The 23,053-nt window shown below is 31.7% G+C and overlaps 1 protein-coding gene across 6 annotated transcripts; it reads right to left on the bottom strand.

The window, feature by feature from the left end:
• Nucleotides 1–1,102: 1,102 nt before the first annotated feature.
• Nucleotides 1,103–22,701, bottom strand: LOC134682964 (DNA damage-regulated autophagy modulator protein 2-like). 6 transcript variants are annotated; one of them, XM_063541926.1, is made up of 9 exons: nt 22,564–22,701; nt 10,360–10,485; nt 7,134–7,187; nt 6,228–6,295; nt 5,167–5,324; nt 4,471–4,651; nt 2,810–2,871; nt 2,048–2,209; nt 1,103–1,565 (listed from the first exon to the last, which is right to left on the bottom strand). In XM_063541926.1, exons 2-9 carry the CDS (start codon nt 10,449–10,451, stop codon nt 1,530–1,532), a joined length of 813 nt encoding a protein of 270 aa, XP_063397996.1. In that variant the 5' UTR covers nt 10,452–10,485; nt 22,564–22,701; the 3' UTR covers nt 1,103–1,529. The 6 variants fall into 6 exon arrangements, with proteins under 6 accessions (XP_063397996.1, XP_063397990.1, XP_063397992.1 ...); XM_063541920.1 differs by lacking the exon at nt 22,564–22,701 and adding an exon at nt 22,367–22,509; XM_063541922.1 differs by lacking the exon at nt 22,564–22,701 and adding an exon at nt 17,800–17,989.
• Between the last annotated feature and the right edge of the window lie 352 nt (nt 22,702–23,053).

Raw genomic sequence — 23,053 nt, 5'->3', positions numbered from 1 at the left:
TTTGCTTCTCTTTTAGACCTAGCGACATAACATTACTTATGTAAAAACTGTAAATGGCATTTGGGTTTTCATGTTGAGTGAGGAAATATCTAGTTATCTAAATAAGGTTAAAGTTTTGAAGTTATAAAGATCTTAGATATTTCTTATAATTCAAGTGTTAAGAATTTTCCTTGGAGTTCAGTATTTTTTTAAACTTTTTTCTTAAATTTATCGGTCAAATAGAGACTGTTTAACCTTCCTGATTTTCTGGGTGACTGCTGATTTGTTGATGTCATGTTGATTTTTTACTTAATGACAAAGTTTCTATATGGTGTTTTGTCAGAAAATGTTTGTCCTTTTATTATATCGCTTACCGACACTATGTACATTTGTATATGTATTTGAAATCATCATCAGCATGTTATCGCAGTCTTAGATCTTAACGCTCCCTAAAAGTCGTCTAAATAAATATGATATAATAAGGTTTAACGCCTTTTTTATAAGTCTTTTGGCCTATTGTGACATTTTTGACCAATTCTGAATTTGCAAGATAGGATAACACAAATACATGCATACCAAAAGACTCTTAAAAGTTTCCTTGTCAAACACCTAGTTTTGCCCCTTTTATAGCTCATTCAAACCCAGCTCTAAGATTTGGGCTGTTGCTATGATCCATGTTTTCTTCACCAGCTCGATATGTCAACTGCGTTTACTTCTGTCGCCTTTATTTACCTTGTCGGTGCACTTTTATAATTTGAGTTGATGTGTTTACCTCAGGTTTTTGTTTTTGTTTGTTTGTAGTAACCATCAATGCATTTTGATAAGAAATATTTCTTAAAAAAGTTGTGAACGTAGAAAAAAAAAGAAGAATATCATACTATGCAATAATCATAAAAGTTGATTTTGTTTTTGTTTTTATTATCTTTAATCTAAACATAACAAATGCAAGACTGGCAAAATGTTCTCTAACCAACAACATAAAAGAAGCATCATTTACAGATTTGTTATAAAGCCTAGAACACTATATAGCAATCGTTTTTCTTATATACTAACGTGTCTTTAGATAGGAAACTACTTGCTATACAGAGAAAACAAAAGACACATTTTGTTATTAAAACCGACAAATGACACAATGTATTGTATTAGCAAACAAATGACACAATGCGTTATCTCACGTGATTAATGACACAATGTGCTATCTAGGAAGTCAAATGAAACAATGCGTTATTTAAGCAGACAAATATGAGTATTCCATGTAAGTTGACAAAACGAAGTTAAAACAAATAAAACCAAAGTTTTTGGTATATCCATGTGTATATACTAATATGTGTATTTGATGATAAGACAGAATTTGATTATGCTGTTTTTGTTGATGTTGAATTATAAAACGGAGACTTTCTAACATCAATCACAATAAGCATATACGCTAGCCACTGTTGGTATAATATTGTCGTACTAGCCGATGTTTCAGATCCCGTTACCGATCCAGCGGCACGTGATAAACATGGCATATTACATCAGGATTTCATATGATCACTATACTGTTTCACCTATACTTGCTGGGTCGTCATTTCTGTTCCACCATTCTACAACAAAGAGATGAAAACACTTGAACGGAAAGTAATATAAAATCTGGTATTTGTATTTAGGTAATGCGTGTATACCTGATTAGAAATATCTGCGTAGATTTTCTATATGTTTTGGATATGATTGAAAAAAAACGGAAACTAAAACAAAAAATGATGAAAATTGATATTCAACATGTCACAAAAAAATGACATTCTACCTGAAGAAAGATACTAAACTCATTCACCTAGCAATAGTCACGGTCCAACTGAAGCGATATGCAACGCGAAAACATCAGTTAATTTGTATCAGTATGGCTAAATGTACGATTTACATATTTTTTTATATAGTTTTTTTTTCTAGGCATGTGGACTAATATAGACCTACTAGAAATTTGATGTCTTTTCTTACCCGCTGCTGATCAGTTATATTAAACTTTGTTAATTTAAGTTGTGTATTTGTTCTGTTTTGCGTCATTTTTTTTAATATTGTGTTCTCTTACCTGGTTTGTATCTGTTCTGTTTGGTAATTTAAGTAATATTTTTGGAGACTCCATCTCTACATATCGGAAGTCCCAAGTATATGTTAAAGCAAAGGTTAATATAGCAGAGGCTAGAAACCATTCTGATATAGTGGATAACAAGTATACGCCTCTAAACATAACCTGAAACAGACAATAAATCGTGAAAAGAATGGCATTTATACATTGTGAAAAGATTGCTACAACGCTTATAAAGACAAGCGATGGAAACAAAACTCATTTTAGACAGTATATATTGTACATTCATTCTCTGCAATATGCAAAATATCGTGAACAGTATACTTTAGATAAATCGCCTAAAATAGGCAAGTTTTCCTTAAAGCTCAAATGTATACCTTGATATATAGACTGAAAATGCAACCTTAATTTTTTAATTGATTATTTGGATGAAGAGTTGTCTCATTGGCACTCACACCACATCTTCCTATATCTAATATTAGTCTAGATAAAAACAAGTATTTTACTAAAAAGGACAAAACTATAAAAGTTAAAACTTCACACAACCAGCGTCACAGATCATAACTTGCTACAGAGGTTAAATTTAGATAGGTTAATTTAGGTTTCTGAGTATTTATCTTCCTTTTAATACAAATCGGTTGCATTGTTCTTGAATTAGTACATACAATAATATGTAGATTGGTTTCTGAGCACATTTTCTTTTAATCGAAACCAGTGAAATAAAACAAAAGAAGCCACATAAAAGAATTATAGTGTATAACTTACCCTTGACTCTGAGAATCCGTGTTCTTTTTCCTTCAGTTTGAACAAAATTTTAGATATACCAACTAATAAGCGATGTAAGGCAAATACAATTGTTGTAAAACATCCTTTTGCAAATGAATAGAATTGCAAGGAGAAATTAACCAAAGGTTTTCACAAAATATGTCCTTCAGTAAAGGATAGATAAACTATTTCTAACTTCAAATATACTGAGTGCCAATGAAAACGCAACACTTAGTTTTTCAAAAATAAAATTTATATTAGAAATGATAATCTTTCAAAATAAATTGTTTTTGAAAAGTAACAATCCTAACAATAGATCGATATTAAACAAAAATAATTCATTGTCATCTTTTAGACGCTATAGGTAAACGAAACATTCAATGTCGAATCATCAACTCGCAGTCCTAACAAAACATGTAACAACCCCGTTGTGCAGCGCAATCTCCACAGGGCCGTGGAATTAACCATCCCGGACGTTTAATGTGATCTCGATGAATGTTGTTCCACTTGTCCCGCATATCAAACTCAAGCTGACTTTATGATATTGGTGGTGGTTTTCATCGTCTAAACCATGTCCAACCTGATGCGAAATTTGCTCGATCGGACCAAAATCGGGCGAAACACATGACTTTTGGCCAAGATGGGTGCCAAAATGTCTATGTAACCGCCAACGATGGTTTTTGGTACACAATGAATGATTTTTGGTCTACAGAATTCGATATTTACGTCTTACGGCCGTTTAGATGTCACTAAGGAAAGACTTTGGTGCTCTTAAACAATTTCTCCGCAAATGGTGCTTTACTGAAATTGCTCCAAAGGATCTACTGTGGCCACCATTGAACTCTCGTGACCTTCGTACACCCATCAGAGTCAATATCGAATATGTTTAAGATCAAATGTATCGGTCTGGCTGAGCGTTTTTTGCTTTTTGTACCCGGGATGTCCCTTATCATTATATGATCCATTTTGGTTGAATTTGTGGATGATTTTGGTTATTTTAGAGTCTACAACTTCAGTCTTCTCGTAATTGTATGCAGTGAAAGGCTTCATTGGATCATGCCCAAAACTGTATGTCGTTGGTTGTCAGAAAGTCCTGGCATTTCCTCAGATGTTTATTGCAGTTTCCTTAAAATAAGGGCGGGAAAATTCATGACATTAGCCAAGCTTTAAATGACAAAATCGTGAAAATGGTGGGTATGTTGAAAAGCGGTGAACTCAGTTTATGTCCGTTCAAAATAATCCTTACTTCGCATTTGTTCCAAAAATCACTCAACCGTAAAGTTGTCGTAAATTGTCTTAAAAGTCATTTTAAACCAACTGTACAAAGTTCTTATATAAATAAAATAAAAATTATAAGATTTTTTTGAAAAACAAAAGTGTTGCGTTTTCATTGGCACTCAGTATATTATAAGGTGTATCTCAAGTCATTTTAACGTCTATAAACATGACAACAAAACGTCCCTAGGTAAAAGCTTGTATGAAAGGAAAGTTATAACAACGAACCCTCAATAAATTGAAGAAATAACTAGCATAAGTATTTAAAAAGAGAATAATTTCTGAAGTTATAATTATTGTATATTATATATAATTATATTTGTATGTAATACAGTTACTTATACTATCATGTTCTATTTTATTTGTGGACATTATATAAAGGATACAAGTGACAAGTAACACTGTTAAAGCTATACTGTTGATCAGTTGTGCAATGGCTATATATCTGTTGCCAATGTTATTACTTTTGAGTTTCCATGACAACCGCGTTTGTACAAAACAATAAACTGTTCCCAATCCAAATGCCAGTCCTGCTCCAACGTAATGCAATGCTTTCTGTGCGTCTGTCTGAAACAGGCATAGATCAGTTGCAATGAAACATTGCTGATATCTGGGTCATAAATGAATAATGAAATAGAGATGTTTCACCAAATATCATATAGTTTTCGAAAAATGATTGTAGAGTGAAATTGTTGTTGCATATGAGATTAGATGGTGTTCTTACTTTTTGATAAATTATAATGCAGATACTTAAAATTCTAAAATAACACGTTGAAACATAATATTATTTGTTGAGAAAAAACGAAATATACATATTCTATGGAAAACCGACACTTTTATTGAAATGAAGGTAGACAATTTGCTGTCAAAACAATTATTTAATATACTTATATCAGTTATTACCTGAAAATGTATACTTAAATTTATTATCTTATCATAGCTTCAAACTTTATTGCAGTAACATTTTGACAATGTTTGTAGAATTCAAATATATTGTTGACGTGAGTCTGCATTAAAATAAAATGTTAAACATTATATAGTTACAATTATAGCTATTCAAATTTATACAGTTTGACAGTTACCTGAAAGTTGGCAACCATACTGATACCAAGTGCTGATACAATGCCGATTAGAGCACCAGCAATGTTAAACTTCTGCCACCATACAACATCATCTGCAAACTTTTTCTGTCTAAAAACTTCCTTCAAATACCAGTATCTAACAATAACGTTCATGCCCACTTTATGAAATAGAAATAACGATATATCAAAATACTAGTACTGCTGGGTTTAATTTTTGAAGTCATAAAACTTTTATCAGTGCTCGGAGCACAAAAATCTTGCTCGAAACATGCAATACAACATTTTGATTTTGGAGTACGAGTACAAAAATATAACTCAAAAGTATGATGTACGGAGTAAAACAACAGGTAAATCAATGTTTTAGCGCATAGAAATTATTTTGATAGAGGTTTTATTATAACATAGTACTAGGAGACTGTTCAGAGTTCTAACTTTACAAGCACCAAAATAACTTGATTAGATGTTAGATTTGTCATAGATGACCAACAACATGTTCTATTTATAGAACAGTCCTGATCAATTGATATTGTTCTATTTACGGATAGTCTGATGATTTTGAGTACCTTTTGGTTTCCCACAAATCTATCAGGAGGCTTTAAGGATCATGTAAGAAGTGTTTTTTTTTTTAAATCGTTTGAGTAGTAATATTTAACAAAGAAACAAACTTTTGTTTCCAGAATAAGGTAGAATATTTTGAACTAGATTTGTTTAATCATGTACCGTTTTGGTTTTTTCTTGTTCAACTTAGTGTTTATATACTGCGATTTAACACTTTGTCTTTAAAATTTTACTTTTACAATAAATGGTGAAGATAGACAAAGTCATCGGTTTGTACATATGTATATTAATCAAATTTAAGCTATAAATAGTGTTTATATTTGGACGTCGTTTTACTCTGAGTATTTGGTTGTTGGTTGCTATTTGTCGTAGTTAATATCTCATTTAACTAAAAGTTGGGTTATCATTTTAATGTACTATTTAGCTGGTCGACCTTTTGGTAATATTTCGGCTTTGAGATACATGTATATGTCCATCGGCTGGATTGAGAACATAAAACTTACACATAACAGCACCAATGTTTATTAGTTGTCCAAATACACATCTTTCAGGAGAATCTCTGGCTGTGTGGCTACAAGTATTAACAAATAAATATCAAATATAGGTTCACACTTTTGAACTTTCAAGAGGTATTCGGCTCCATTCATAAAATAATTCCTGGTCTCTGAGGAGAGTGGATTCAACAACTGCATGTATTACTTGATTTAAAAAAAAAATTGGATGAATGATGTAATGTGTTATTTTTTTCATGTATGCCATCAGCTCTATTGAGATGTAATAGTGCATTATTTTCAATAAATTTTGTAGACATGTGTCCTACGTATTTACCATCTGAACATAAACATAAAACAGTAAGCTTAATATGATTTAACGTCTTATCGTTTTGGGTGTTTAAACATGCTATTTACACAATAAACTTAACACGTAAAAAAACTAACGTGTCAAGCACTGACATAATCTGTGGCATGATGAATATTTTATCGTGTTTTGGTTTGTATCAATCAAACTTTTAAATTTGAAGTGTTATCTATGTAAGACAATTTATGATGCATATACTATTAACACGTATAATGCGTAACGAAGAAAAGAATCATTCATGATGATTTTTGTAATTTACTACATAGAATTTTTATTTAACTGACTGCATAATTTCTGTTACCACATAAACAAGAATTATTCAAAACACAAAAAAATAGTATGATTATGAAAAAGGAAAAAAAGCTCGCAAGTGCATTAATTTGATAGACATGTTAATAAACCCAGCACAAATAGCAATCAGAAAAGAACAAAACATCTATGATAGAGATAACCCAATTCTTACACACTTATATTTACCCAATTCTTACACACTTATTTTACCCAATTCTTACACACTTATATTTACCCAATTCGTACACACTTATATTTACCTTATGTAGGGAAAATCAGGTTCTACATGACCATAACTTACTGCAATAGCGTACCTACAAAAATTATATAATACATCAGTGTAGGTGTTGATGCTAAACGCCACATCCAGCACTCCAAGCTATATAATAGCTTTCAGTGTGTTGTTTCGGAGTATCTGATGAGAAGCACCGACTTATTACAATAAAATAATAACAGAGTGTAACCAAGACCAACATTTGCACCCTCCAACATAACAGAATCTGAGAGTTTAAAATGAAATTGAAGTTTTGAAAACCTTCCCTTCAAAAATATCACGCAAATTGAAAACTAAAAGCTTTAAAATTGCTGCCTCCTGGTTCCTATGTCTTCTGTTGCGTCAGTGATGTCGAAGAAATGAAGATTGGACTTAGAATACAATGCATTAAAATATTCTGGGTAGTCCGTTATACAGTTTTGCCATAACAATCACCTGAATGGTGATGGGGTCAACAAAACTTTCGAAAAAGTTACTTTAGCTGTCAGGGATTCACAAATTGAATCACAAACATATATTGAGTGTGTTATATAGATATAGGAAGATGTGTTGTGAGTGCCAATAAGAAAACTCTCCATCCAAGTAACAATTGAAAAAGTAAACCATAATAGGTTAAAGTTAAAGTACGGCCTTCAACACGGAGCCTTGGCTCACACCGAACAACAAGCTATAAAGGGCCCCAAAATTACTAGTGTAAAACCATTCAAACGGGAAAACCAACGGTCTAATCTATATAAACAAAACGAAAAAACACGTATATATTACATAAACAAACGACAACTACTGTACATCAGATTCCTGACATAGGACAGGTGCAAACATTTGCAGCTTCTTTTAAAACTAGAGGCTCTAAAGAGCCTGTGTCGCTCACCTTGGTATATGTGAATTAAACAAAGGAAGCAGACAGTTCATGACAAAATTGTGTTTAGGTGATTGTGATGTGTTTCTACATCTTTCTTTACTGAACATTCTTTCTGCTTACAATTATCTCTATCTATAATGAACTTGTCCGTGTTGTTTCAGTGGAAAATGTTTAGTAAAAATTTACAAATTTTATGAAAATTGTTAAAAATTGATTATATAGGACAATAACTTCTCAGGGGGTCAATTGACGATTTTGGTTATTTTGACTTATTTTTCAGTCTTAAATTGCAGTACATTATTGCTGTTTACAGTTTATCTCTATCTATAATAATATTCAAGATAATAACCCAAAACAGCAAAATTTCCTTAAAATTACCAATTTAGGGGCAGCAACCTAACAACAAGTTGTCCGATTCAATTAAAAATTGCAGGGCAGATAGATCTTAACAACATCTGATTCAATGCTTTGGTTTTTGAGTTATAAGCCAAAAACTGCATTTAACCCCTATGTTCTATGTTTAGCCATGGCGGCCATCTTGGTTGGTTGGCCGGGTCAAAAAACACAATTTTTAAACTAGATACATTAATGATGATTGTGGCCAAGTTTGGATAAATTTGGCCCAGTAGTTTCAGAGGAGAAGATTTTTGTAAAAGATGGAGATTTACGAAAAATGGTAAAAAAATGACTATAAAGGGCAATAACTCCTAAAGGGGTCAACTGACCATTTTGGTCATGTTGACATATTTGTAAATCTTACTTTGCTGAACATTATTGCTATCTACAGTTTATCTCCATCTATAATAATATTCAAGATAATAACCAAAAACAGTAAAATTTCCTTAAAATTACCAATTTAGGGGCAGCAACCCAACAATGGGTTGTCTGATTCATCTGAAAATTTCAGGGCAGATAGATCTTGACCAAACAAATTTACCAGTGTCAGATTTTGCTCTAAATGCTTTGGTTTTTGAGTTATAAGCCAAAAACTGCATTTTACCCCTATGTTCTATTTTTAGCCATGGCGGCCATGTTTTATGATGAAATGGGAATTTAAACACAAACTTTATTCTAGATACCCTAGGAATCAATCAGATGACGTTTGGTTTGAATTGGTTCAGTAGTTTCAGAGGAGAAGATTTTTGTAAAAGTGAACGACGACGGACGCAGGACGACGATGACGACGACGGACGACGGACGCCAAGTGATGAGAAAAGCTCACTTGGCCTTTTGGCCAGGTGAGCTAATAATATTCAAGATAATTACCAAAAACAGTAAAATAGCCTTTAAATTACCAATTAAGGGGCAGCAACCCAACAATGGGTTGTCTGATTCATCTAAAAATTTCAGGGCAGATAGATCTTGACCTGATAAACAATTTTACCCCTTGTCAGATATGCTCTAAATGTTTTGGTTTTTGAGTTATATTAGCCAAAACTGCATTTTACCCCTATGTTCTATTTTTAGCCAATGCGGCCATCTTGGTTTGTTGGCCGGGTAAAAAAACACAAATTTTAAACTAGATACATCAATGATAAATGTGGCCAAGTTTGGTTTAATTTGGCCCAGCAGTTTCAGAGGAGAAGTTTTTCGTAAAAGTTAACGACGACCACGACTACGACGACGGGCAACGGACGCCGGACGCCAAGTGATGAGAAAAGCTCACTTGGCCTTTTAGGCCAGGTGAGCTAAAAAAATACGCATGTAGAGGAATCTAACAATATTATATCAAATCTTGCAATCTAACAGTACCGTCACCTCAAAAAAAATAAATGGAATAAAAAGCAACACATAATGGCGATTGTCCTATGCATATAACCATGATGCCCAACATTTAGGAAATAAAAAATGAGGTATGGACATTTTCCTGTTCTAATTTTAACAGCAGGGCCGCTTATAGAATCTTTAAATCTTTACTTCAATCAACATACAGTGTATCATAGACTAAAGTTCAATTAACATTAATTCATATTTCAGAATTATCTGGGAGAAAGTATTTATTTCAAAAAATGTGTGAATAGTCTTTACAAATCATAACAAAATTTATATTGAAATTAAAACTATGTTTATATTAATTGAATCGTTTTCGTTCAAATTGTCAATGCCAACTTTTAAAAAAGAATGTACCTAACAGTAGCAAGTTTATCAGGATTCGCTACGACCATAATAAACATGCATCGATAGAGCTGGAATGCGGATATTTCAAAAACTCGGTCTGTAAAATCTCGGTTTATGTTTTCGAAAATTAGTCAATAAAACATTATAGGAGCATGGCCATACCTCCATTGTACATGTAGAAAGCATCAAACTTGGCAAATTGGATAATTGTGAATATTAAGTTTGTACATACGTGATGAAAAACGAGACAATAATCCATATAGCTGTTATCAATGGTAACACGAACAGTCTTTTCCGCAGACAAACAAGACAGGCAAAACTCATAACTCCTGGTAGATCTTTCTCGGACTCTGGTCCTCTGTCAATATAAAATAAAGAAATATAGTTACAAAAACTATAAAGCTCCCTGGCATTTCCGTTTGACAAAAGACTAGTTGTATGACAATTTAAACAAAGAAGGATACAAAAAATGAATTTAGAGAGTAAATAGATATAGGAAGATGTGGTGTGAGTGCCAATGAGACAACTCTCCATCCAAAGAACAATTTAAAAATAAGTAAATCATTATAGGTCAATGTACGGCCTTCAACACGGAGCCTTGGCTCACACCGAACAACAAGCTATAAAGGGCCCCAAAATTTCTTGTGTAAAACCATTCAAACGGGAAAACCAACTGTCTAATTGTTTCATTCGAAAAAAAGATTGATTGTTTTTTTTTCGAGCCAAGAATTTCAATTCAATTATAAAGAATATATATGGAAAAGTTTTGTGTCGGAGCAGATCTTCCGTAAACAAGTCAACTGATAAGACATTGTTCCTTCTTTTATCAATCCACGTACACAAAAATCCGCACACAATGGACTTGTGAACAAAAATAACTACAAAGGTCCTAATGTCGAAAAGATTTTATTTTGTATATCAGTGTCTCTTTTAATTAATATACTGAAAATCAAACTAAAACGACATCAAGTTATTTTGGTAACATATGTATTTAAATATGTCTCCGTCTGGCTATAGAAATTTAACTTATCATCAGCACATTACATTTATCAAAGTATATATCATTTTTAATTATTTTTTTTATCCAATGCATTATTAATTGAAAAGGTTAATTCTTATAAATCATTGAAACATTTTAACATTTTAGAATAATCATATACAGATGTATAGTTTTGTCATGGTTCTCAATCTGTCATCAGAATAAAACGTCCATTATTAGGTATTGTTCACTGATATTAGAGATCGAATCTTTTTTTTTATTTGTAGCTCGAAATATCGATAAAGAGTCACAGTCCGCTATATTTAATATATGAACCCAGTGTCGTATCCGGTAATACATGTACTACATGATTGAGGAAAACGTATTTGTTCAAAAGACAGATGGAATACACATAAAAAGTGGGATTTTTTATCAAAGATTCTTGAATTCAATTCACCTTTCCATTTAATGGATTCTCCTTTCCATTTAATGAACATGGAACTGAGTGAGGAGATATTCAGAAGATGATGTGGTTAATAACTTTAAGCATGAAATTGACATAAATAGAACAAGTGAACAGTGTCTTCTATCGGACCGTCACACCAATAGCATAGGTTCTTCAATATTTACAATAATCATAACTTTAAGTTAGAATTACGTGTATTATTGTTAATACTTGAACATTTCAAATCCCTTCATGCAAAACAATACATATATGAGCATTTATGTAAACATGTTTTTTACCAGCCCCCTCTCTAACATAATTTATCGTTCTAAAGTGAAAGGTTTTTTTGCTATTGAAGAATACTAAATTTTAAATATTGCAATGTTAAAAAGCAATAAATGCTCCTGTACCTTTACTTTATCTATGTTTTTAATTTAAAAAGACCAAATAAGAAATACTTTATCGTTTTCTGATAAGCATCAAAACACATTGCCTATGGCAAGTGAGACGGACCGTCCGAACAGTTAAACGTCAATTACTATGTGTTGTTAATGACATATGTTTTACATAAAAAGGGACAAGAATTTCCTGCAGGCGATTATAGTTTCTCAGGTTCGAATTAAAATATTGAGAGGAAGAGTTTATATAAGTCAAACTCTGTAGCCATCGATACACGATAAGATTAAAAAATGATAGCAATACTGACTGCACTTCTTCTAATGAGAAGACATTGATAATTTCCAGATCTCTGTGTATGTAGAGAGACAATTATCAATTATACTTTGCACTCACTATTAGGATTATCTATCTAATAAATTTCAGGAAAAAAACATGAATCGATGCCATTTTGTATCTGACTGCTTAAACAAAATCTTGTAAAAAAAAGACTCGTAAGTCAATGGCATTTTAGAGTACAATACATTTTAAATGTAAGATTTATTTAGTTTTGTTATCATTGTAATTGGAAGGTCATCCATCCGCTTCAGGAGGGAAGGCGTCAGCGTCGATTCCCTCCAGTATAATCTTTAAAGGTCCGCTATAGAAGGAAAGACGTCGGCGTCTATGCGTGTAATGTATAGGGGAATTTCTAAGAAATCATGATACACTACACTAAATATTATTCATAAAAGTATAGATTTTGTTAACACTTGTTCTTTAAATACTTATAACTTATGAATGCTCAAATGTGACTAAAACACGAAAGATACTCACGAATCCTTTAATCTTGAAAACGACATTTCCATTATTTACAAATTTACTACACACGACATTTTTTTATATGAAATGATAATGTACATGAATCTATTGATTATAAATATAAATGTAACCGGATAGACAATACATACAAACTGTTCCTACTTAAACGATAAACCGCCATTCTACTTCCGATAAAAGTACTAATGTATTGTTATAGTCAACCAAAAATATGGTTTAAATTCATCTACAATAAGTTGTCAAAAATAACTGAGAATTGTATAACCTCCATGTCAAAGTTTTTACCTTCCAGGCACATTGCTTTTTCTTCCATATCGGAAAAAATACACATTTTAGCTTTTTGTTTCGTTTTTTATTTTACAGATTTAGATTTCTTTAACGTCTAAAGTTGCAATAATTCTTCTCAAACATATACTCATGATAAAGGTTTTATACTAGTAATGTTTTGAAGCCCTCGGATTAGCTTGCTGTTTGGTGTGAGCAAAGCCGCCGTGTTGAAGACCTTTAAGTTACCTTGACCAATAATGGTTTACTTTTATAAATTATGACTTGGATGGACTCATACTAAATATTCCTATATCTATAAACAAGTGAATAAATATCAAAAATATAAAATTGTTATTTTCAAAAATACAATAGCTTCCATTCAGATTTACATTATTGAAAATATCGTTGGAAATAAATGCAAACCTCTTTTCAATGTAAATTCCCTGCAAGAATAAAATGCAACCTAGATACCGTGCTTTTCCAACACAAACTGCACTTCCACTCGACTGTAAAATTTAACACCTTTTAGCAGCACGTAGACACAACAGACCCTCAGGTAACAACTTTATCAATAACAAATGATTGCGATAATTATGGATGTCAATTTTGTCACGACGGCGTCTCAGAAAACTACATATCTGTCAAAAACCTATCCAACTGTTGCTGACCAGGGGTGTCGGCTGGCATTTATTTTAGGACAATACACATTTCTTGGTTGTTGTTTCAATTGAAATATTTTGCATACGGGCAATTACAAATATTTATTACAGGTTTCTGCATATCATTAACATAAACGGTTCCAATTTGGTTACAACCAGATAATTATGAGATATTTAAAGTCTTGTCAGTGACGGAGAACGCAATAAAAGTGTGAAATTCAAAGCCTCATATTCATATATTTAAGTGCTGATGAAGCCAAAAATTGGTAAAAGTACTGGCTTCCTTGGGCAAAGCTTCATTTCTTTGCTAGAGAGTGATGCATTCCCTAATTCCTATATCTTATTAAATCGTACTTTTTACATAGATTTTATTGGCTATATTTCATAAAGTTTAAATATTCCATCAGCTCAAATCGACACTACTAATTTTAATCTTAAGTTACTCTTTTATGTATTCTTTGTCTAGCGGTAAAAGGACTAGGATGGGGTGGCTGGGTGTGTGTGGAAAGCCAATGGCGGATCCAAAACTTTTCATAAGGTGGCCCCTGACTGACCTAAAAAGGGGAGCCCGCTCCAGTCATGCTTCAGTGATTCCATGGATCCGCCTATGAAAGGTGGAGGGAGGGTGCAATGGACAAGTTGCTGGGCTATAAGAAAAACATGACTTGTTGACAGAAACACGATCCACACAATTTAAATTGTAGGTGTTAGAATTTGATTGATTCTTTACTGGACGAGTTTTATAAAAAGTAATCATTCATTAACTTATAAAAAAAGTGCAATCGTTCAGAAAAAAATGGCGTTTGTATTTTTATAAACGTTGTTTGATTGATGATAATTAGATTATGTATAGACTTGTCCTTACTATTTACATTCATGAATTAGCCATCAAAGTGTAGATATTGTTTTATACTGCTTTGCATATGATGTATAATAATAATTAGCCTTCGTGTTTGATGGTTTGTCGTGTTCTTTGGAGTATCAATCTGTCACCAAACCTTACAGACTATCACTGAAGAGGTTAAATAAATACAGGAAAACCATCAAAACCTCATCAAAAACCAACTTTTATCATTTCATTGTGTATTCAAAGAAAGGGAGAAAAAAAATTAAAAGATGGCACAAAAAAACCAATTAGTACCGATAGAAAGTGATATGAAGTCCAAATTATTATATAGAATTTTGAATAAGGGCAGTTGAGGGGTATATTAAGTTGAGAACTGTGACATAATTGCCAATGTGATAATTCTCGACAATAGACCGATGACACAAAAATCAAAACCACACGGCCTTCAAATATAAGTAAACACTATACCGTATATCAAGCTATAAAAGGTCCACTATTTTACATTAATTACGAATCTCTAACGTGTATCGACAAACAATATTTTATACTGCGATTGTGTATCGTACGCTAATTAACTTTCGGGTGTCAAAGTGTCGCCGCGGCTTAACGAATTTTTAGTATGATTTCCTTTTTGCTTAAAGTTGTGAAATACTTTGCTGTATCAAATTTGTGTTTTGTAAAAGAAGTATGTATTATAATTTCCCTTTCCAGTGTACTTACATCGTAACTACAATACCCTTCCCATTCATGAATGTGACATACCGAATTATACTATTTACCGGATTTGTTATCATATAAGCAACACGACGGGTGTCACACGTGGAGCAGGATTTGCTTACCCTTCCAGAGCACCTAAAATCACCACTAGTTTTTGGTGGGGTTCGTGTAGTTTATTTTTACTATGTTGTGTCATGTGTACAGTTTGACTGTCCCTTCAAATCTTCCGTCCCTCTCTTGTTATCATTCTTTCATCAAGATTCCGCCCCTCCCCCTTAAGCACTTGAAATTTGCAATGTGGTCAAGGTACCAAAAAAACGGGAAAATATCGGTTGAGTATAGACGGAAAGACAACAAATCAATAGCAGTACATTGATAAATATTTTAATAATACAAATGATATTTTTTTACAACTGATAAATTCGGGAATGGAAACGGGGAATGTGGCAAAGAGTCACCAGCCAGACCTCAGAGTAAAAAACATTCAAAGGCCACAAATAGGTTTTCAACACAGCGAGGAAATACTCTTCTGTATAAAGTTAAACTTAAAAATGCAATCATTCATCATACACGTTAGCTTTTTCGCACAAGAAATTTAATTTAATTATAAAAAGGGAAAAAAAGGAGAATCATATATTATTAAATATGGCAATCTATAAAAGTTTCAAAACAACAACCTTTCTGATGCGTAGAAATCTCTGAAAGCTTTGCCAATGAACAAGATTCGGAGAGGAAAAAAAAGATACTTAACCACATACATGTAAATGCGGCCATTATTTTTGAAAGCTTTTAAGTAAACAAAATTTAGAGCTTAGAAAGCTTCAGCGAACAAGAATAAAAAAAGACCATAAGCGTGTCTATGTATATTACTATCAATGCTAGCTTCCCCAAAAAAAGAAAACTGTTTATAGATTTTATTAAGAATAAATGTATCATTTTTGCAACAAGGACTGGACAAATCTACATGTAACACTTTTCAAAAATTTATATTCTAAGTGAAACTTTAAACAACAGAGTGCATCATATAACACATGATAGAAATCATGATATATAATTTATCTTATCTTTTAAAACTATTACATATATTGTATCGCTTAAAGTAATACAAATCTCCAGGTTGACTTCCACTTTTACGATTCAAAATCCATAAAATGTTTTATGTAGTAAAGATATAACCATCAAATAAAATAGAAAGTGATACTTAAAGAAGAATAAAAATAAATGTACAAATTGATGCCTCAATCGCAAAAAGCTGAATAACTTGGATATAAATTAGGTTAAAACTACAAAAACGAAAAAAAAAATGGTATTTCAATATTAATTTCTTTGATAGATTAAGTATTTAGGCTAGCATTCATAATCTTTAACTAGTTACTTTGAAAACCGGAAAATTAAAGTGAAAATTTCAAAATAACATTACCTGTTGTCAATGTCTGTTTTTAAGTATGTATTGTTGTTTGAAGTCTTCATATTTTATAATTTGTTTCAAATCCACAAAAATGTTGTATTTAGGTGACACAAAAAACTAATTCCGTGGTAGCCACCTATAATTTGTAAATCATTTTGTACAACTCGATGAAATAGTACATAGGTATGTCATGACTAGGTCATAATATTTATTGAATGAAATGAAAATATTACGCTACGACATGATCGATTATATTACTCAGTCAACAAAGAACAAGATCTGATAATATTATTTTAAAATTTAAATTCTTCTTTTTGAACAAACGTTGTTAAACTTCAATAAAAAGTTTTACACCTGAGTTTTAATCTATTTACCGCTAAAATCTCATATTTATATTACCTATTGATATAATCCATAAATAGAAGTCATAATATTCTAAGTAAAACCATGTTTGAATAATATAAGGAGAAAATTAAAGATGCGTGGTTTGATGGTACAAAGGGTATAGTGGCGTTAAGTACCACAATTAATATTTCCAAAATATATACGATCGGATCCCTAAAACTCCGACGGCATTTATTTTGGCGAAAAATGATGGTTAAGGGTTAAACTTTGTCGTATGCGGGGTCGAGGGGGGGAGGGGGGGAGAATCTTCGTTAGTTACAATAATTTGCTGACTGTGTGTGTTATGTACATTGCTATAGTAAATAAAATTCATCTATACATCATGAACATATTCATTTGATGCAACTTATTGGTTATTTCTGAAGCTTATTTCAAGTGTTCCAATAAGGAAGTAGTATAAGTATGTACGAGTGTTGATAAACGATAAAGTCATAGGTCAAATTCCTAAGTCAATGGGGACATATACAACTTTGATTAGTTTAGATATGCAAAGAAATTGCTTTACATTAAAACTGTATCATAATTCATTCTCTGTCATTGGCGTAGCACATTGTCGATCGGGTGTTGTACAATATACAAATACGCATACTTAATATAGAAATGGAAAAAACGACATACTTTTTGACATTACGAACTTTCATAATCTTTTCTTAAGATTACAGTTTTAAATGTTTATATTAATACTAATATGTATTGTATTTATATGTTGAACAGTGTTACAAGTATGTACCTGAGAGCGGTTTCTTCCTCCAAATAAATATCTGCCATGTTTCTATCCGTTGTTTATATCATTACCCGATTACAATTACAATCATATTTGGGAAATCACTTAGATAAAAATAGATACTTAAAATTTCATACAATCACGCACTTGTTATTCGATTACATTTAAATTACACGGTAACTCAATTAAAATAAACCTATCTTCCAGGAATCTTTTTAAGACAGATAGAGGGATATCTTGTTTATCTCATCACTGACATATTGTTTCATAATTCATTTTGCACCTGACTTCCATATTAAATTTAAATTTAGTACATGATTTTATCTATATTATTATATCTTAAGAACTTGTGTATCTATTGACATGAAATAAAGTTTAAATTTAAACTTGGCAAGTCATGCTTGATAAATTATAAAATATTTATAAACAAGTTCATTTGTATTTACTATAAATAATGATGATTTGAAAATAGTGAGGAAAATTTTCACGAGTTTCTTAAGGTACATATGGAAAACCAAACCCCAAACTCTTCCTGTTTGTCACTGATAATAACAGAAAATGATTGAGGTATACATATAATTACCCAGCATACACGTTTAGAGTGACTTCTAAGTAAATTTCAGATTTTACAAATAAAAATAATATTTATCCTTCTCTTTTTAATCTTAGATTGGTTTATATAAAGGTTGTATGTATGATACATATTTGAGGTCTATTGTTAGACTGTTAAAAAATACGTAATATTAAAAAAAAAACAAGATAAATATATAATTATAAAGTTGCTTTGATTTGGTTCTGTTGATTGATAGGGAATGATTTTGTCACTTTTTATGGCCTCCTCCTTATTGAATGTGCCTCGGAGTACGATAGTTTCGTTATACTTTTCTCAAATAGCTGTCAATGTTTCTACATACTTATACATCCTTGTTTCTACGTATTGATACATCCGTCATTTCTACGTATTGATACATACGTCATTTCTACGTATTGATACATCTGTCATTTCTCCGTATTGATACATCCTGCATTTCTACGTATTGAAACAATCTGCATTTCTACGTATTGAAACATTCTGCATTTCTACGAATTGATACATTCTGCATTTCTACGTATTGATACATTCTGCATTTCTACGTATTGATACATTCTGCATTTCTCCGTATTGATACATTCTGCATTTCTACGTATTGATACATTCTGCATTTCTACGTATTGATACATTCTGCATTTCTCCGTATTGATACATCCTGCATTTCTACGTATTTAAAACATTCTGCATTTCTACGTATTGATACATCGCTCGTTTCTACGTATTGATACATCCTTTTGTTTCTACGTATTGATACATCGCTCGTTTCTACGTATTGATACATTCTGTATTTCTACGTATTGATACATCTCTTGTTTCTACGTTGATACATCTCTCGTTTCTACGTATTGATACATCCCTCGTTTCTACGTATTGATACAACCGTATTTCTAATTATGTATACATCCCATTGTACGTATTATTACGTCTTTGGTTTCTACGTATTGGTACCTCGCTGATCAAGTTCTGCAAATTGATATCTGGCTGGTTTATATACGTATTTATACATCATAGTAAGAAATATATAAGAAACGTAAAAAAAAATGTGATGGTTCTTTGCTTAAAACGGGACCTGCCTCGTATGTTTTGAAAATTCCACAACATACGTAGCGAAATTTGAAACGAATTAGAAACCAAGTAAATAGGTATCAAATATACAAAAAGATTGCCAATGAAACAACTGCACACAAGAGACCAAAATGACACATAACTTAGCGGAACGTAACAAAACGTGCTTACTACGTACCAATGCGTGGTGGAAACGTGGGTCTACACGTACTTATAAGTATCAAAACGTGGTAAGAACGTAGCACAAACCTAGTAAACCTAACTTTCAAAATAACGGGACATTTTTTTAAATTCAAAACGAAGTTGAATGTAGCATTTTAAAAGCGTAGCAAAACTTGACAGTGTGAATTGGAATTAGCTATAATAGTTCGATCCTACGCATAGCTTTTTGTCAATAGGTAAAATATTTAGATATTTTTTGTATCAAATGCAAGCTTGGGGACTTGGATCACTTTTAAACCCTTGTTGAAAGTTTGCAGAATTTAAGACAGGGAGAAATGGGACAATACCGTAGTGGTTTTATACCTTAAATGTTGAAGAAATACATAAATATGCTGGAAAGTTAAAACATTGTCTTCCTTTTTTCTTTCTATTTCTTTCAATTATCAGCTGGCTGAAGTAATGATGATGGATTGATGCTAATCTCCAGTGGCAAGTATTACATTAATCTCAGGACGCGAATATATATGTTGATGGGAATTACGTTTTGTACAAGACAAACCCGCAAAAGCGGATGCGCCACTTAAAGTCCTATATTTCAAAAAAGGGACACATACATATATGTCACTGATTCAGACAATTGTATTCTGACTTCTTACCAACGATTCTACACGACACGTGGATAGCGTAATAGCGAAATAAACAGCAGATGATAATGTTCAATTTTATTGGGAAACAAACACACATGGAAATTCTCCTGCCACACCAAAAAAAATACAAAGACACAAAATACAAAGACACAAAAAAAAACCAAAAACAACAAAAAGCCAAAACACCAAAAACCAAGACGAAATGAACCTACTTGACAATTTACTCTCTTGGTGTATAAAAAAGAAAACTAATCAAAATTGTGATGACTTTACCAAAAAGACCTTATTTAAATTGGAGTCACAATTGAGTAAAATCATACACCTTAGACTTTATATTACTAAAATCCTATACAAATTACTTTACTTACTTTTTATACTTAAATACTTTGAATCAGAAACTAGTGTGTCGTGTCAATATCCAAGCGTGCAACTTGTGTATTCTTTTGAACATATTAATCTATATATATAACCAAAACTTGGGGGATGTACTTAATATAGATGCACGCGACAGACATGTCACTTTTATTTTTGCACTAAGTGTTTTTTTTTTTACATCTTATGAACATGACGATAAGATAATTTCCGAATTAAAAGTACACATTAAAAGGATATATGTACGTTATAATTTAAGGCTTTGAGTAAGTTACCAGTCCATATATAGCAAAGTAAACAGTTTGAAAATTCCCTATAAACAACATGTTACTGTATATGATAATTAAACTAAGGAAAAAATCATTAAAAAAGAAGATGACTTGTGGTATGATTGCCAATGAAGCAACTCCCCACAAGAGACCAAATGATACGGGAATTAACCATAGGACACCGAACGGCCTTCCAGAATGAGCAAAGCCCATACAATCATGCTTCAATATTTCATTTTAGAATACAAAAATATTCATACAGACGATTTAAAGCTATTAGATAAACTGCTCCACTTGACAAAGATTGATACGACCACAGAGATCGATCGCAATCCCCGAACCTATAAGGCAAATACGAACGCTACATTCAAGCTTGATACGGCTTAACTTGTGAAAAGTTATTAAATATTTAACACAACATAGGTTTCTTACACAGAACTGATAAAAATGAAATTGGACTTTAGCCGTTTATGCTCTAATGTCCAAATATTAAAACACGGTAGTTCAACAATTAATTTACACAGAATAACAATAAAACAAACCCACAAACTTCTTTAAAATAATCATCAAAAGTATACGAGAAAATAATTTCCAAAATATCTATCATCATAGATACCACTAGAAGATGTCCGCAAAATCGCGGTACAATTGGGTAAGTGTTGAAACGTGTTGAAACAAAGAGTTTTTAAATTTCATTGATCAATAGCTGTCTCCGAATTTGGGTTAATTTTTCAAAATTCATTATTATACTGCCTTCCCCTCAACCTTTACAAGTTTGTGTATATTCCTTTCACGTATATATTGGTTGAGGGGTACAAGAAATGATTTTAACCAGAAACATGTATATCCAATATCACTTATTTTTCAAATGTCTTACGTATATATATTTTTTTTTCAATTATCTATAACGAAGACATTGCAATAGCTTACATATGACATAAAAACAGAGACAATTCCAAGTTTACAAAATTGACAGCATGGTAAATTTGACCAAAAAAAGCAACAAATATGATAAAAATATTTCTTATATTAGGTAATACCTTCCTATATTTTTTTTTTATTAAAATACATTTATTCAGATTGGTGCACTTCATCTTTATTTAAAGTATGAAAAAAGTTTAATAGTGGAACTATTATCATCAAAATCCGGAAATTCATCAAAATTGGGTATTGTCAAAGGGCTGTAGCTAAAAACGAAGTGCACCACCAATTGATTTTTTACAATGATATCAACTTAATATCAGGTTAAGAAAATGAGTTAAACATGTTTGATTTTAGAACTATTTGGCCACATTTTTTGTGTACATCCTCGAGTACACCTTTATTATAGTCTTTCGTTTATCTGTACTGGTATAGAATGTACCAATATAAACATTATAATTAATATATACTTCTAAAATGTTTACTTTTATATCAAAAATAAATATCTAAGTAGGAAAAGTAAAGCAAATTTAAGATAAACTGACCTTTTGATGTAAAGAATTCTGAAGTGAAAATGAAGGTAATAGCCTGATAATCCTTCTTCAGCCTTGAAAACTAATGTTATAGACAACGAGTCTCGAAGATGTTGTATTTTTATATATATATATATCATTATATACAACCAATAGGGTTATCTGTATAATTCAGATACCAGCGTATATCAGTGCAGTTACATACTTACAATATTCGTTTTATTCTTAAGAACTGACACCAATTGATGTTATCCAGATGACAAAAAAAAAATCAAAATTAATCCTTCTGCTATATGTTAATGATATTAAAGAGATGTATACTCTTAAATAAAACTTTAAAAAGTGAAATATATTGAACAGGAAAACGTTATATTTCCGATGTCTCAAGAGATTTGTAAATGACTAATTTATTGTTGTTTAATTACATCACTTAATGCTTATAGTATTGTTTATGTTATATTGCACAATATTTAACATTTCACGGTTGTATTCAATGAAACAAAGACGCCATTGTTGGTTGGAGTGTGCCGTGTTTTTCTGCAAAACATTTAAATAGATATCAAGACAATGCTATTCTATTACTGATTAACTTATAACAGTGTATCATATTATAAAATAAACAGTTTAAGGGTAAAATCTATTTAAAGGAGGGACGAAGGATACCAAAGGGACAGTCAAACTCATAAATCTTAAATTAAC

This window comes from Mytilus trossulus, chromosome 9 (assembly GCF_036588685.1).
Source record: "Mytilus trossulus isolate FHL-02 chromosome 9, PNRI_Mtr1.1.1.hap1, whole genome shotgun sequence".
Lineage (NCBI taxonomy): Eukaryota > Metazoa > Mollusca > Bivalvia > Mytilida > Mytilidae > Mytilus > Mytilus trossulus.
Note: the sequence above shows the minus strand (reverse complement) of the source record. Positions and strands in the feature narration are given on the sequence as shown.

Excerpts from the sequence above, each read along its gene's own strand:
- LOC134682964 (XM_063541920.1), bottom strand. The coding sequence starts at position 22,494 with ATGATATATATATATATAAAAATACAACATCTTCGAGACTCGTTGTCT. Across the intron at positions 10,486-22,366 it reads AGAATTCTTTACATCAAAAG|AGGACCAGAGTCCGAGAAAG; the intron begins GTCAGTTTATCT and ends TTATATTGACAG. Across the intron at positions 6,296-7,133 it reads CCTGATTTTCCCTACATAAG|CCACACAGCCAGAGATTCTC; the intron begins GTAAATATAAGT and ends TAATACTTGTAG.